General features: G+C 34.7%; 1 protein-coding gene across 4 annotated transcripts in view; it reads left to right on the top strand.

The window, feature by feature from the left end:
• LOC108904534 overlaps positions 1 to 16,970 on the top strand; it is a 194,314-nt gene that overhangs the window by 144,946 nt on the left and 32,398 nt on the right. For 3 of the 4 annotated variants that reach the window (XM_023455071.1, XM_023455069.1, XM_023455070.1), the window contains exons 3-9: positions 2,689 to 2,779; positions 9,800 to 10,131; positions 12,554 to 12,734; positions 12,856 to 13,046; positions 13,118 to 13,317; positions 13,377 to 13,604; positions 15,724 to 16,566. In XM_023455071.1, the coding sequence (XP_023310839.1) occupies positions 2,689 to 2,779; positions 9,800 to 10,131; positions 12,554 to 12,734; positions 12,856 to 13,046; positions 13,118 to 13,317; positions 13,377 to 13,604; positions 15,724 to 16,566 (2,066 nt within the window). The remainder of the gene's footprint in view (positions 1 to 2,688; positions 2,780 to 9,799; positions 10,132 to 12,553; positions 12,735 to 12,855; positions 13,047 to 13,117; positions 13,318 to 13,376; positions 13,605 to 15,723; positions 16,567 to 16,970) is intronic. The other variant, XM_023455072.1, reaches the window with a different exon arrangement.

Here is a 16,970-nt window from a genome sequence, read left to right as displayed (position 1 = left end):
TTACACAGAATGTACTTTCCGATCTCAGAATTGCTCCATCACATCAGCATTTAGAGATATCCTAACCTAAAAGTGCGAAAAACAAAGTTTTTTCTTATATTTGAGGTTATGTCACATCACAAGGTAAATTTTCTCGGCAAAACTAGTTATGGCATATAAAAGTACTACTCTTCTTCAAAATCCGTTTCGAATTATCCGAATTTCCTCTCGGAAAAATAGCGTGTTGAAATTGATTACTTTGTTGAAAAAACTTTCGCTGACCATTCTATTCTATTATTATTTTTTTCTAAACAACACCCTGTAACTCAGTGAGAGTGAAACATATTTTATAAGAATTTTAATCTTATTTTGGTCTGGTCTACCACCTGGTAAATTTTTGTACGCTCACACTCGGACACCCTGTATATGTTTAATTATTGTTTTTCCAAGAAAGCGAGAGTGGCGAAGAGATTTTGGATACAAAAAAAACATTCCAGCTGTAATAAATCCTTAATTTTCTACGAATCTCTTGTCTCTTTATATTATTTCACGTTGATCCCAAATTTTCTAAACAAAAAATTAAAATTATGGGACACAATTCAGTTTACTTAAAAATATACATACCTTTTTATAGAGAATTTCATGCTGTACAACTTTGGTTCTTTGCATATTTGTGAAATAAGTTTTTTTTGCAGTTTTCCGACCATTTCCCTAATTTTCCCGATCTGCTCCGGTGCAGAACAATTTTTGTCCTCATCTACTAGCAAAGAACTAGCTACATGCATAAAATTTTGCACTTCAAACTTGATCAAATACCGACTAATATTTAAACTTATTATATAAAAAATATATTTGTATTGTCATTTTGTCACAGATAAATAAAACGTAATATCCTTATTCTTCCCCATTTACAACGGCATAACATTTGAAAAAGGAAATATAATTGAAACGATATAATCCCCCAAGAGGGGTCCAGAAAACTGCTGAATGTGACGCAAGATGATGATGCTGGGAATAATCGTCTTTTCCGCTAGTTGAAATTGCTCCATCCATGTTAGAAACGCACCAAATTTTGTCCGGACGTCATTTCGTTCACCCCTCGAACCTGCTATTGATTTGTTTTAAAAATATTATTTGTATGAAAGCAATTATTCATAAACAGCTTCACTTTATCTTTACTCCGTATTCTCTCACTTTACTCCAAATATTTGCATTATTTCTCAGCACAAGCTCAAAGTAGAACGACCTCTGATCTCGAAGAAATTGTTATATTGCTTTTCATACATAGTTAAAGAACCGGGATAGAATCTTACATCTTAACAATGGTCGAAAATTAAAAACAAGTTTCATTAAAAATACTCACTTGATTCTTTCAATGAAATTAAGCTAGGAATTAGGAATTAAGTTAGGAAACTCTAAATACATTCTTTTGGTATAGTTATTACGATCTCAATGGGAACCACATAAAAACATTTAACTCATAAATTCTATGGAATCCATAGACGTCCAGAAAATTTAGCCCTGTCTCGTCTAGATATACTATATTCCGAGCTATATTACCATATAATTACCAATTGTCAACTTTTTTATGTTTAAAATCGCATTGTAATAAAGCATGTTGTAAAATATCTAAAGATTTATAATTATAATCAATATAACCGCTTAATTTATCTCGAATCATGTTTAAAGTAGGAACTTTATTTTTTTTATACATATTGTAAATTGTGCGCCGCATTACATCTGGTAAAATCGTTAATTTTCTTTAATTTTGTATTTTTCCGTTTCCTTTTTATACCGTGATCAATGTTTCATTAATTACGCGATAAATTGGCTTTTTTGGATATCTTAGTTAATTCGTTAATACGTTTCCTAACTTTTTTATCACATTGTTCACTATTTTCAATTTTCAAACATATATATTTAATATAATACGTTGACTTTTTACGCGTAAATCTTTGTTTTTAAACTCTGAGTTTGTTTCGATACTTTCGACAAAACCGGTTCCACTATTTGGGGGTTTTCCCGAGTTATTTCTTTATCCTCCGCTTCAAAAAGTCTCCAGAGAGCCACGCTAAATTACTAGATAATTACATACAACATTTATTTTAATAACTATTACCCTTTACTGGTTACGATATGAACAAATAATAATATCAAGTAATAAATAATAATACGTATTATACCAACAACATACCCCGCCAAGCAATACTCTGCACGGCACTGTCAAAGCGGCAAAGCTAAGTGAACCCGTGTACCATACAAAAAAGTTATTTACGACCTAGTGGACCAATACAGGTTTGCTTTGATGACCAGCGCGCCGCCGTCAATTCTACATCAGGCGGACTAGTTTATCAATACCGGACTCGCCGAATTGCTATTCGAGTATAAATTACGAGACACTTCATGGTCAAAACATAAGAAGAAATTTCAGGAGAAGTGCATACGGTCCTGTGCTTTAAGATTTACAGGTTCCAATTGACATCGTAACAACTATTCAAAGGAACGTAGATTTGCGGTACAATGGAACGCTGGTTTCTAGGAGGAACAAATGTAGACTTTTTGTACACACCCTGTTTAGAACCTTTAGACCACCCACGCAGCATTTCTCAATACAATGTAACTAACTTTTTGCCCAACGAACTAACTGCTTTCTCTTTGATCCAACTTTAAATAAAAAAAAGGTAACGGTGTGTTTTTTCTTTGTTGCAGTGGCGGCGACGACGTCCAACGTTCCATCGAGCTCCTAGACCGCGTGCTTTCGGAATTCGATGATGTGGAAAATGCGAATCAGGTCCAAAATGTGAGTATCGACCCGCTGGGCGGCTGCGAAAGAAAAGGGCATTATATCCAAGACTCAAGGTCTCGGATTTATTGCTCGGAAAGTTGGATTTAATATACCTACAACGGGGCATGATATATTAATTTTTTTGCCGGTATCTTTCCCTTTTCGCCTCTCCGAAGGTTAGCCGAGTTCCTTTAAAACGTTCCGAACTGGCAAGTAGGACGAGAAATCGTTGAGGACTTGAAAAGTCTCACACCGCAAAGCACACGCTAAACAGGTTGTTGCAAGTGTTCGCAATGATAAAGTGGGCCCTGTAGCGAATCCACAGAAATATTAAAATATTTTTCATTCAAATTCTAATAAAACTAGAAAAAATTAACACTGGAATACTGAAAAATAATGTATACTTTACGTTACTTTTACAAATATCCACACTAGAAATTGGGCCCCCAGATAAAAGTTTGTGAGCTCAATAGTACTTAAATAACAGACTAACAGTAAAATAAAACCCAAGAACAATAACTCCTACGACACACAAGACCGAGAAATTCGAAAAATACGAATCAAAACTGAAATTTAGTAAATTTATTAGCAAACAGTAACAGTGATTGACGTCGACGTTATTCGATTTATAATACCAATGACATCACTCATTAGCTTACTGGCGAAAGTGACGCAATAGTCCGGACGAATTAGACCAAAGATATGCCTGTTTCAAAAATCGGGCCGAAGTTGAATTTTATCCGCTTAAAATTAATTATAAGTAAAAAATACACTGAATAAAAGTCTAAATTTGTGTATTTGTAGAAGTCGATTGTCATATTGTTTATAATAAAAGAATACAATTGCTCTTTTTTCAGTTTTTCGCTTATATCTCCGAAAATAAGCCTCTAATCGACATGAGCTATATTTATAATAATAATAACAATAATAATAATAAATGTCTTTAATTAAGATACAGAAAAAATAAAATTAACAATTAGGCATTGTGGTTGGCGCCGTTCAGCGTTATCGATTTTGTTTCTGAGGAAATTTGCTACAAGTATAGGCCTTTGCGAAAACTAGCAATTTTCTTTTGCATTGCAAAATTAGCAGTGAAAAAAAAAATTGCAAAATTTTCAGAATTAAATGAAAAGAACAAATTTGACTGAAATTGGATGAAACTACAGGAAAAGATAACTGCTGGGGTGCTATTGTAAATTATAAAGTCGAAAACGCGAGCGCGTATATCTTCTGCCCAAATCAAGATATTGAAATTCCGTAAAAAAAAAAGATCGAGAGGTAATTACATTATCTCGCGTTTATGTAAATTTCAGATTTTTAAGTTACAAGATAAAAAAGTTATTAATAAAATATCAAAAAAAAAACGGTAACTAGAGATCTCGGCAATTTTTTAATATAGAGTTCAAATAAATTGCATCAAATAGTGCTTAAAAAACATGATAAAAAAGCGTCTCAATCCGGCATTTGTTGAATTGAATTCCGGGATATTAAGTGCCCGGAGTCTCTAAATGGCGCCGCAGGCGAAAAATTTTAAAATTTTCAAGGTCACTCGTTTTCCTGGCACTTCTGAATTTCAAGGAACAATCCATTTATACAAAAATACAGATTTTCACAAGAACGATTTTTGAAATTGATACCTTTTTGAAACATCTATTCACGAATTACCTACTGACGGTATAAATAAATTGGAATAAACTAAATATATTTTATTACATTATTATTTTATTACATTATTGAATATTGTTTATAAACAAAAAAATCGTTTGTGAAATTTACCAAGGATTCAACGAATTTTAATTTTCCTCGCAGTGTTATGATTTTTTCTTTATCTTTTTTTATATATATGTACATTATATTATATTCCGGGAGTTGCAAATCTGAAATCCGGGACCATACAGGTAATTCCCGGTACAATCACAGAAAATCCCGGTCATACCCATGTGACTATAGATGTCCTTTTAATATGTCGTCAAGATCTGCATTAAAATTTATGAGTCCACGAAACACATCAGGGTTGTCCGAATGTTTTTTCTCGTCGTGTCCGCGAAGTGCTAATTCGAAAGCTCCGCAAAATTTTATGCAATCTATGATTTTAGATAATACATAACGATTTTTTATAAATGACTTAAATCTTTCACACTGTATATCGTCCATGCTTTATCCCCATCGAAAAGTAAGCACGGAAAACAAAACAGTGTATTTTTTATATCACACCCGCACACCCACTCTGCTTTTGTGTATACATTATTGTTAAATTGTCTTTTATAACTTTTCCTTCGGCTTGTTCCACTAACTTCAAAATTTAATTGTGGTGTTGGCCCACCTAATTCTTTTATTTTTAGTTTATCTCATAAGGCAGAGAACCAAATAAAGTTTTTTTTTAAACGAAACGCTATTCATTTTAATAACTATAATATCCGTAGATGCCTAAACGAAAATATTCACACATGTCGCTCGCAGAAATAAACCACCACATACCACGTACGAAATATTACTGCATTTACTGCAGCAGTGGCTGTCGTTGTTGCAGCCACAAAAGCCCATATAAAAGTGTACTGGGTCACGTGCCTGATTAGCCAATAAAAACAAAGGACGCATCTAACTATTCGCTGTCCACACATTTTGCATATGAGGTTGCATATATTAAGGAGCGTAGCTCACGTCGCCGTCGCAATAAATAATAATATAAGCTCCTAGATTTATTTTAGCGCTAGTACGTTTGGATTCTTTAAATATTTTGTTGATATTTAATATGATTAAATACATAAAATTTTATGTGTTCTGCAGCTCCGCAGCTCTTATGGTAAAACCGATACTTTTTTTTAATCAACTTATTTTTTCCGCTCTATGGAAGCAAAATTCTGTGAAAATCATCGCCAGAAGTCGAAAAATATATTTTTATTGACTTTTCACGTTTTCTTTTGTAATTTCATTATGCCTTTGACATTTTGATAAGTAAGAAGGCCGTTTTACGTATTTAAAAACAAAAGTTAATTATTTGTTTGAAAAAAGTGATCAGTGCTCTATTTGCCGTGCTCAGAAGAGGTATAAAATATTATTTTAAAATTAACTGTTACAGTTATTGCGTAAACTATGTCTAAAATATTATTGAATGTTATAATATCAACATTACACGTAAGTACTGCATTTTATAATAGTTAAAAGACTGTTGCATTCAATTCTACCATATTTTATTTAGTGAATTGTATTGCTAGAGAAAGTTGTCTTTTTTAATTTTTATAAGAATATTAAAAGTAAAATAAATATTCAATGTATATTTTAGACTTCAATGAATTCTTCAAGATAATGATTTACGTTGTAGACCACGTGATCTGAATGTGGCAAAATGGCAAAATAGTTTTAAAAAAGTTGTTTAAAACAAAAAAACATAACACATGGATTGTGGCAGATCCATTTGTAAGTAATAACGTCCATATATTTATGTAATTTTCATAATAAATATTCATAATTTGGGACGCTTTTTCTTTTATATAATATACAGGGTGTTTTTTAATAACGTGCTAATATTTAAGGAGATTATTCTTGGGTCCATTTTAACAAAAAAACTTCATATGAACATATGTCCTAAAAGTTTTAACTTTTGAACAACAGGGTGCTAAAGTTTTATGAAAAATCATTTTTTTAATGATAACTTTGGTATTACCCTAGATATTTTTTCAAATTTGGTACACGCCTTCTATTTATCGAGATGCATTTTCTAATGTACAAACAATTTTATTATTTTTGCCAGTGGCGTCTGTACAGGTTTTGTATTGAATATTTTTGAAGAAAAATATGTTACGCCAGGGTAATTTTCTTGTACCATTCCAAAATGTATGTAGATTACTGAAATTTCATAATTTCAACGTTTAAAAGTTATTATCTATACTTCTATATCTATACCATCTATACTAATATTATAAAGAGGAAAGATTTGTATTTTTGTATGTATGTATGTTTGTTACGAATAAACTCAAAAACTACTGGACGGATTTCGATAATTCTTTCACCATTAGAATGCTACATTATCCCTGAGTAACATAGGCTATATATTTTATTTCCCAAATTGTTTAAAATAAATGTCCACCCGTGCGAATCCAGGACGAGCCGCTAGTCTTAAATAAATTATTGTTCAAAGTTACATAAATCTTTTTTTTTTCTCGTATGTGGTCCAATAAGATGCAAATGAATGAATTTTATTTTTTTATGCGAAAACCGTACGTCAAACGAAAAAAGTTCAAGATACCACAATTGCTCAGAAAGGAATGAGGATTTCAAAATTATTTAAGAAAAAGCAGTGGCGTAACATATTTTTCTTCAAAAATATTCAATACAAAACCTGTACAGACGCCACTGACAAAAATAATAAAATTGTACATCAGAAAATTATCATAAAAAAAAGTTTTTTCATAAAACTTTAGCACCCTGTAGTTCAAAAGTTAAGACTTTTAGGACATATGTTCATATGAAGTTTTTTTTTAATGGACCCACGAATAACCTTAAATATTAGCACGTTATTAAGAAACACCCTGTAGAATAGTAAAAAGTTACTTTCAAAGTTCGATATCTCGAAAACAGTTAGGTACATGATGTGCTATAGAAGTTTGTTTGGGATTTCGTGAAGAATTGAAATATAGAACAATATACAGGGAGTTCTAAAGAAAAAGCAACTTTGTTCCGACCTGACTTTTTCACTGATCCTGTATCCTTAGTTTTTCTTTATTGTAATAGATTTTAAAAACCTCTAAAACGTTTGTGTTTTATGATTTTTCGATAGCTATCTTACTTTAGGAGTTAACAGACCGTTTCCATACAAATCAGCGACCCTGTATAAATCACATCTGTACAATTTCATCGGTGGGATAATGCAACACCCCGTACTTTCTTTCAGCTACAGGGCCGGGCCAGTCTAATTGACAGTGACAAATGCCGCTCCGATAGAAAGCGAGACGTATCTAGAACTCGGTACCGAACGTTCACTCCGCTAATTTGATTTATAGAAAACTTTGTGCCATTAACGAAACAGTTTAGGCGTCTGATTCTCCAAAGCGTAATTTAATTAGGTTCAATAGGAATCGTATATTTGTCTTGGGGTTTCTATCGTGCACCTGAAACTTTGACTGGCCCTATTATAGTCGCGTTATGACGTAAAAAAGATTGGGTAGGTACGCCACGGGCGAATGAATCATCCATGAAATATTTAGCAGTGTTATCGATTGGCTCCGAATATAATTATACATAATTTGTAGTTTCCGAATAGCGTGTAATAAATTTAAAGATACGAAATATAAAAGCCTGTGTTGATACATGGTTTGGTTATGATTATAATTACAGAAGATCAATAAAGCCAAAATTAAAAAAAAAAAAATTAATATACAGGTTGTCCGGAAAGGTCATGTCAGAAATGAAGGGATATACAGGGGAGACCAAAATAGTTATAGTAGGTAATTCATAAAAAAAATTTTCGAAAATCACCCTTATTTAGGGGTTGAAAAGACAAAAAAGTGAACAAATTAAGAATCATCAACAGTTGTAAAATCAACCCATAATATCCCTATAGGGGTGAAATCATCCCCTAAACGCCTAAAAATGCAAAAAATATATTAAAAGTTACATTTTATTCACGTGTCAAACAAGTATGATAATAAAAAAAAAAATTATTAGTTTTCACATTGTTGTTCAAAATGTATTGTGGTGTGTAAACTATGTAAAATATAATTATTATATATAGCAAATATATCGGATTATCCTCCCGAAGATTTGTATCCTTTATTTAAAATCCATAAATCATGTGAACTGGTAAACCAACGAGAAAATAATTATGATAATTTAGTTCTAAAGAAATGAAATGACACTCGCGCCCATCTCTCGTCCAAGTCAAAGAAAATGTTGGATGCAATTTTGAAGGTTCTGTGATAGAAATTACATTAGCTTTGTTCCAAGTGCATTAGAATTAGTTTCCAACAGTCCGACGCAATCGCATTTGATTCGAAACAATTTGAAACCTTATGTAACTATAACTAATTTTTTAGATATAAAGTTTGCTGAGAAATATTTATGTTCCTTTGTTATTCTGTGTAAATGCTTTTATCTCAAGTATTACTAATTATATTAATCAAGTAAAGAAAACTTTATGTAACCCTAAATATTGCTGGGTACGGATTACGATGTTTTTATAAACCATTAAATATATTAAAAGGATTTATCAACTGTATTTTTTATTCCAATAAATATATCACAGCTTCCTAGCCTTTTTTAATTAATGTAGTTTTTTAAAAACATTACAAAAAATAATCTGTTGTGGATAATTTATTGTTGATAACAATGTACATGGGATTTAGGAAAAATGTATATGTTTGAAATCAATTTCGTTTTTATCAAGTCTTTCAAATGTATTCCCTCCTTGCTGTCAGCTGATTGCGACGTTGCCACATTAATCCTTAAGTCAGACAGAAATGCAATTATTGGTTTCTGTTTCTAATTAATACAGCTGTACTATGTTCAAAACTTACATTAGTTTTACATCAAAAATAAGATACTGTGTACTATCTATCGAAAAGTTTTCTACATTTTTTTCTCAGTTATGGGCAAAAAAGAGCCGCACCGCCCATCTTTGCCATATAAACCAATGTTAAAATGAACAACTTTCAACAACAATATCTCAAAATCTAGATTAAAAACAATGTCAAAAAAATATGACGCATAGAGGGAGCACTGGGTAATATGCTATATAAATTTCAAGTACATCTGTGCATTTTAGTAAACCCGATATACCTCCTTAAGGATAGGGACGATTAAGGATGATAGCACACAATGACGACGACCAAGAACAATATTAAAAGAAGACGAGAACACTATGTTCATTCAATTTTTTTGATTTTGCCTCTTTTTGGAGTACGACTAAGACTCTTGTAGTATCATTTATTTTGTTAAATTAATTTCCTTTCAGTCGAAAGAAACTAACCCCATTGTTTTTCCGACAGAACGCTCAAAAGAACAGCACCCTATACTAAAAAACTTAATTCTCCCTTCCAGATTCAGCAGATCACCACGTCGTCGTCCACCCCGCAGCTGCGGGGCCCCAGCACCAACCCCGTTACCGGCGCCCCCAACAGCGTGCCGACGTCTACCCCCGACGACGAGAGCCCCTCTCTGGGCCACCAGTCCGAGGACGATGGCTACATGAGCATGAACGGCCGCAAGCAGCCCAAGTTCAGTCTGGCCTTCAAGCCGCTGGCCGAGGTGCCCGTCCACCACGAAGGGGTGGTCCAGCAGCTGGGCTCGCCCGGGGTGCGACCCGGGGACCCGGACGACTTCCCGCCGCCGCCGGAGGAGGCGCAGAGGCTTATCGCTACGCTGCTGCCGAAGTAAGTCGCTTGGAAGAGCCCGTTTGTTGTACCTTTTCGAAAAATGTCGATTATTCGCATAAAGAAGCAAAAATATAAATCTTTTGATATATAGGGTGTGTCAAAAAGATCCGAACTCTCCGATAACTTGGGCCAAGTTGTAGAAAACAATGGATTATGTTTGACCTTGACCTTAAATATCTAGGTCAAACACCGAGGTCAATTCGAAAATTTTAAATGGGACATTTTATGTCAGTAATCCATAGAGCATAGGGTTGTCAGATCTCTTTTTTTTTTATAAAACTCGATCCAGAAAATCTGGGGGGGTCGAGCCTTTTTGGGACACCCTGTGTAATCGTAATGTTCTTCCCTTTCCCACCGAGTCATCCAAGGCTAAGGATGGTGGTGTGGCATCAACTAGTTCACATTTTAGTAATTCCAATAACATGTCTGTCTCTGTTTTGAAGCTTCTCATCGATCAATTTATTCGATACGTATCTAGCGGCACTGTAATGCTTGCCCTGCCAGCGTAGCATGCCCGTAAACAATCCAAGCTTTTACTGAGGGCCGTTGGCCGTGTATTTCATTGTCGTTTGTGCCTGTGTGAGTGAGTGACGCTGTGCTTGGTCGAGTGTATGGCACGTGTTTTTATGGCAGTCAGTAGCATTGTGTATTGTGAGCATAGAGCGGCAGAGGGCTTGACCACAAATTAAACCTATTTCTGCTACTACTACAACACGTATAGATTACTATTGTTTATTTATATGATTATTTATAACTCACAAAATTATGTTTCATGTACTTATCTATATTTTTTGTGTTTTATTTTTATTGCCGAACGGAAATATGTAATTCGTAATAAGAACCGCCCATCGACTACTATCCGCTATGAGAAAAGTGCAGTTTCCTTTACAGATAATAATTATGAATATGTAAGGTTACATCCATTAGTATCATTAAAATAAAAGATCTGTCGAGGTCGTCCCGTTCTGGTAACCTCGAGCTATTTTATTGCGAAATGTATTTAATTTCCTTTGAAACAAAATATTACAATAGCAGTGCAATACTTGGATGGCTGCATTACGCCTTTATTGCGTTTATTGGAACAGTTATTTAAAGTAGGCTAAGGACGTTGCTAGTTGAGGCAATTTGTGAAATTAAAAAAAAAAAACGTTTTTGACGCGATGTGACGAAATTAAACCATCAATTGTGCGAGAAATTTTAAAAATTTAATTGAAAGAGTTGCTCCAACATTTTCTAGACAAGAATTTTTGTATACCCTCTTTTCAAGCTCATCATAAAAATTTTTGTTAGTTGAGTATGGCCCAAGAGATTTTTGGTCAGAATTTTTAGTTGCGAAATAAAAAGTTTAATTTTTTTATTTTAATTTTCTGAACAATGTATTGTAGTAAATCCAAGTCCGAGATATCCTGATATTCTTAAAAATTTACGTACAAATACTTGGAAAACAAAATTGTATACTTAAAAGAAGTTTCGAAAAAAAAGTTGGAATTTCTTCAAATATTTGAAAAAGTTTGGAAATAAGAAGACTGGCGGAAATACGTTAAAGTTTTCCAAATATACACAGCAAAAACATTAAATTTCCAAATTTTTTTTAATGATTTTTGAAAGGCTATAACTTCATAAATAATGGTCGTATAGAGAAAAAACAATGTTGAAGCTTGAAAATTCTAGTTTTGAAATTTTTTTTTGGTGAATGAAACGAAATAATGCAAGTCAAAAATTTACAATTTTTTTTCAAAACTGCACATGGGCTCAGAAAAATTAATTTTTTCTGGCTTAATCAATGGTAGGATCATTTATCCTGATTCATCGGCTTCAATTTGATTTTTTTTTAATTTTGTCTATGATTATTTTTCATTGAAATATTGAGTGAAAAAGTCACCCTTTTTTTATCATCGACATCTCATGAACTAATTAATGATCGTACATCAAATAGAAGGTGGGTTTTAGAAACCTGAATCAATCCTCTTCAAGGGTCTTTTGGTATGTTTGAGAATTTTTTTTATACTCTAGATTAATTTGAAAAAGTGCAAAAAATGACTTTTTCTGTTGTTTTGGAAAATCAAGGACTACTTTGCAAATATTGCGAAAAGTACCAATGTTTGTAGATTTTTTTTAGCCCGATACATGCCCATGAGGCCTGTAAATTTTGAAATCGTTCGGTCAAACCGTTTTCTTTTCCTGAATCGTCAAAGTTTTATAAAAAATTAAAGGAGCAGATTTATTGCTCCTTAAACATCAATTAATATTAAGATAAAATAAATTTTTTTGCCATATTTTTATCACAATTTCGCGTTAAATACTCATCACATATCAAAAAAAAAAATCTAAATTTTGAAAAAATCAAATTTTTCAAAAATTTTTCAAAAAATTTTGAATATTGAAAAATTTGATATTAATTAATTTCTGCGTTTTTCAGGGTATCTCCCGCCCACCGGCCGAAACCCATCGGCAGCACCGGTCGCAACCGTTCCTTCCCTTTGACACAGCTGCCTGCCCGTATGGACACAATCCCGCCCCCGCAGAGGTTCCAAAACGACTGCCTCCTCCTCATCAACGGCCTGCCGGACCCCATTCACACTGCCACGCAAACTACGTTGGTACGTCGATTAAAAACCCACAAAAATATCATTGTTTGAGCATCTAAAAACGGAATATTCCTTGAAAATAGCACATTCGACGATGCCGCCCTATTTTCTTTGATTCCTACTACACTTTCAGCCTAAAACCAAACACCAGAGGCCGTACGGCTGGGAGAACAACGAGTTTCAGCTGCATCCCCCACCGCCACCTCCAGGTTACAGGTTCGGCAGCCTGCCTTACCAGCACGGTGTCTACTCCATTACGTCCCCCACCAGGATGCCTCCTAGGACCGTTCCTACGGCCCTGGAACGCCACAGGGAGGTGAAAAGGTAAGCCTGTGTATATCAAACGTAAGAATTTACCAGTTAGATTGGAAAAAAATTATAAATTTTCATTTCAGACATGGAAGCGAAGACAATCTCTCCAGTGACCTTGACGACACCCCAGCCTTAAGACCCCTGAGTGAGCTAGCCGACGATGAACATTTCTCGGATGATTCCCTGGAAGAAATATTACCCCCACCGCCCCCGCCGGTTTGTAACAAACGGGTCAGCATAGCTTGGGAAGTACCCTTAGACGATGACGCTCTCCTTACACCAGGTACGACCTTGAAAAAAAATATTTGGATCGGGTGATTTTTTAAATTTCTACTCTCGCAGGTAGTACCAAAGTGATAGGCAGGCGAAGAAGAAAATCCGGCTCGTATTCCAGCACCAGTTCGATACCTAACAGACTGAAAGAACTGGAGGACTGGCCTGACCCTCCGCCTTGTACAACTGAAGACGAGGTCACCTCCCCGTTTTCGGATTCCGACGATCACTTAATTCTACCCCCAGAACTGAATTCTGCTAATATATCCGGAAACAGCACTTATATCATTAGAAGAGGTAAGTAGATGAAGGTAAATACATAATATTTATACAGAAATTACCTTTGACCTAAGAAACACGCATCAATAGTTTTTTTCAAATTCCGATAACTTAATTTTCTTTTAAACCCTTTTTTTATCATTTTCCTACCCCGCACAAGCTAGTGTGATCTCAAACAACGGCAGGTATTAGTTGCAGCGAAGTATAATTGAAAACTGGGCTGTGCATTATTGTCAAATCTCACAATTTGAAGGAAAGACTATTAAAACACTATTTTCACACCACCCGCCGTGAGGTGTTGCTCTTTGGCAGAATCCATCTGATATCATTTTCTTGCAGCAGGATCGTTTTCTCTGGACAAAAAGCAAGCTCTAATTATGTCGATTCTTTCTTGATTGATACTGAAATATGTAAATTACTTTATAAGATTGTACACTTCCACCACGCAAAGGCGCCATACGAACAACCTTTCGCGAAACGATAAAGTCGATGACTAAAATAAAAATGTATCAGACGATATATTCGACCAATCCCGTTTCGATAAATTAATGTAGTGGTTTGTTTTTAACGCATTTACATCTCTTCAATTCATAACACATGCAACATTGGCGGCACTCGATTCTTAAAGCGAAGTTCAGCTAAAGTAGATCAATGTTGACATTGACATAAAAAAAATGTGGTGACTTTAAAATAACACGTCATAGAAAAGCAATATGTTCTCCAAATTATTTTTCATTAGTTTCAAGTGTAGCAGTTGATTTAAAAAAATTATTTACAGTTAGTTACGTATCTACGTACCAATATTAGTTAAGATTTAATAAATCATGTAAAACTTTGTTTTTTTTTAGAAATATTAGAATTTTTTTAAAAGTTCGGGTCTTTAACCATAGTGATATTAAAGAAATATGGTGACTTTAAAGTAACACATCCCTAAATTATGCAAAAACAATCTAATTTGCTAAATTATTTTCCATAACTTCCTGTCACAATGTAGTTGATATAAAAGCAACTGGCAACATTAGCAGTGAGGAATACAGCCAAAAGCGTGAAGTTTGGGTCCTTTTTTCCCTTTTTCTTTATCAAACACTACACCATAATCCATAATCCATTACTCTGCCGCTTAACCTCATTTAAATTATAATTTAACACATATCATACATAATTATATCCACGGTGATTCAGAACTTACCCAAAAAAAAAAAAATTAATATACAGGGGACTCTTACAAATACAATTTTGTAAAAAAAATCAGAAAGGGCAATTCGAAAATGATTTAAAAAAATACACTTCTGCATGGCACTGGAAACCTAACCTTATTCAAGGCAAAATATGCAGTCAGCGACCGGCATGGCGGCAAAGTATAATAAAAAACGAACGGACAAAAAAATTTAAAGAATTTCTTTTCCAAGGAAAGAAATAAATAAGATTTTATAACACACCTATTTTATATCAGCAAATTCAATTGCTTTTTCCGCTATTATTATTATTAATTAATAAAATTAGTTTGTGGTTTTAGTTAACAAAATAATTTGACATACGTGTAAACACATTTGGGCCTGTCTTACCCAGGTTCAACACAAATGTTGTCTTGCTTGACCATAAATTAAAACAATGTCCATCAACTACCAGTTGCTATACACTTAAGCTATTTTTGACACTTGAAAAACTAATGTAAACACTATCGCAACAACCATAATAGTAGTCGGATTTCAGTATTCGAAATTGCCTAATTTGACATACTTGATGGTACAACAACTGTTCAAAGCTTTGTCCACCGACATGTAAACACATTTGGAGCCTGTCTTGCCCAGTTTCTACGAACTAACACGGATTTTGTCTTGCTTGACCATAAATTAAAACGATATCCATCAACTTCGAGTTGTTATACACGTAAGCTATTTTTGACACTTGAAAAACTAATGTAAACACTATCGCAACAATGATAATAATAGTTGGATAGTAGAGGCTACAGTAGCCCAGCAATGTAAAGGTTGAACATACTACAGCTTCGATAATTTTTTTTCTCGGAAACTACAAGTATTTTACAAATTTTTTTTGCGATACGGCTCCATTTTTCATGACACATCTATTCGCAAATTTTTTTGGATAAGTTGTGAGTCATATGTTAAATTTGCAGGTAGAAGAGACAGGAAGATCCTGGTCAACCTAGGCAGCTCCGTCACCTCCAATTCCTCCCTGAACTCACGACTGAGTTCAGAACTGAGCATACCAACCAGTAGATTTAGCGCGGACTTGAACTCTCAGCTGAGCCGGGAACTGCAAACCCCGAATTCCCGGTACAGCGTAGACCTAAGCACCCCCCACTCGAGACTCAGCCAGGAACTAAATTCCCCCAAATCCCGTTACAGTCTAGACCTAAACAATTCCCGGATACTGAGCCATGAGTTCAGCAGTTCAGCATCCAGGTTGAGCATAGACCTTTCCAGCTCTAGATCGAGCACGCCCAGCAAGCACAGTAGCGACATGAAGAAGCACAGCACTACGTTCGACAACATAAAGTCGTTAGTTAGGCAAGGAGTCATAGAGGACTTCGATGCACCGGTCGAGTCGACGACGGACCTCTGCACCTCCACTTCGCCCATAGTTAGAGTCGTTTCCCTGCCTAGTTTGAACGCGGAGGAGGTTACGCCACGAAGAGAGCTGGACGTTACCGTAGAGGAGGAAGAAGAAATGGATAGTTCGCTGCCCAGTGTGGAAATTTCGCCGTTGAGGAAAATAGAGCAGAACATCAGCGATCTGTTGGAGAGGAGGGATATAGAGGTGGTGCAGGACGACAGGTTCATGCTGAACGGGGTGGAGAACTTGAACAAGGAAAAGCGGGAGAAGAAGAAACCTCCGTCCAAACCCAGCAGGGAGCCGAGGAATAGTGAGAAGCAGAAAGCGAACGATCTTCAGAAGTCCAGCAGCCATAACGAGATACAGAAGTCTGAGGATTATTACAGGCAACTTTTGTTAGAAGGTGAGTGTGATTTGTTGAGGTCTTTGAGTGAATCATCTAATTTTTTTTATGGAAATTACTTTAATATATTCACTGCCTAATATTGATAGAAGTTTTGTATAAATTTTTCTCTTATTTAAGAGGGCTCTATAGCAAATAGGCAACCAGCAATACATTTTTATAGATTTTATTATACAGTTTGTCTAAATATGAATCAATGCACAAATAACAGACTTTCCCCCATTTTAACGCAGATATTCTATAAAATGGACTTGGTTTGAAACTCTAATTATTTTTTCGTGTAAAGAAAGGAGGAGGGCCTCTAAGGCCGGTTTTCGGCCCCTTTTGTTTTTTTCGCCAGTAAGTAAAGGTCATAAACAGTCGATTTGACCCTAAACGGAACATCAAATACCCCCCCCCCCCCC

The sequence above is a fragment of the Anoplophora glabripennis genome, unplaced genomic scaffold (genome assembly GCF_000390285.2).
Source record: "Anoplophora glabripennis isolate ALB-LARVAE unplaced genomic scaffold, Agla_2.0 scaffold112, whole genome shotgun sequence".
NCBI lineage: Eukaryota > Metazoa > Arthropoda > Insecta > Coleoptera > Cerambycidae > Anoplophora > Anoplophora glabripennis.
This window is presented reverse-complemented; position numbering and strand designations above follow the sequence as displayed.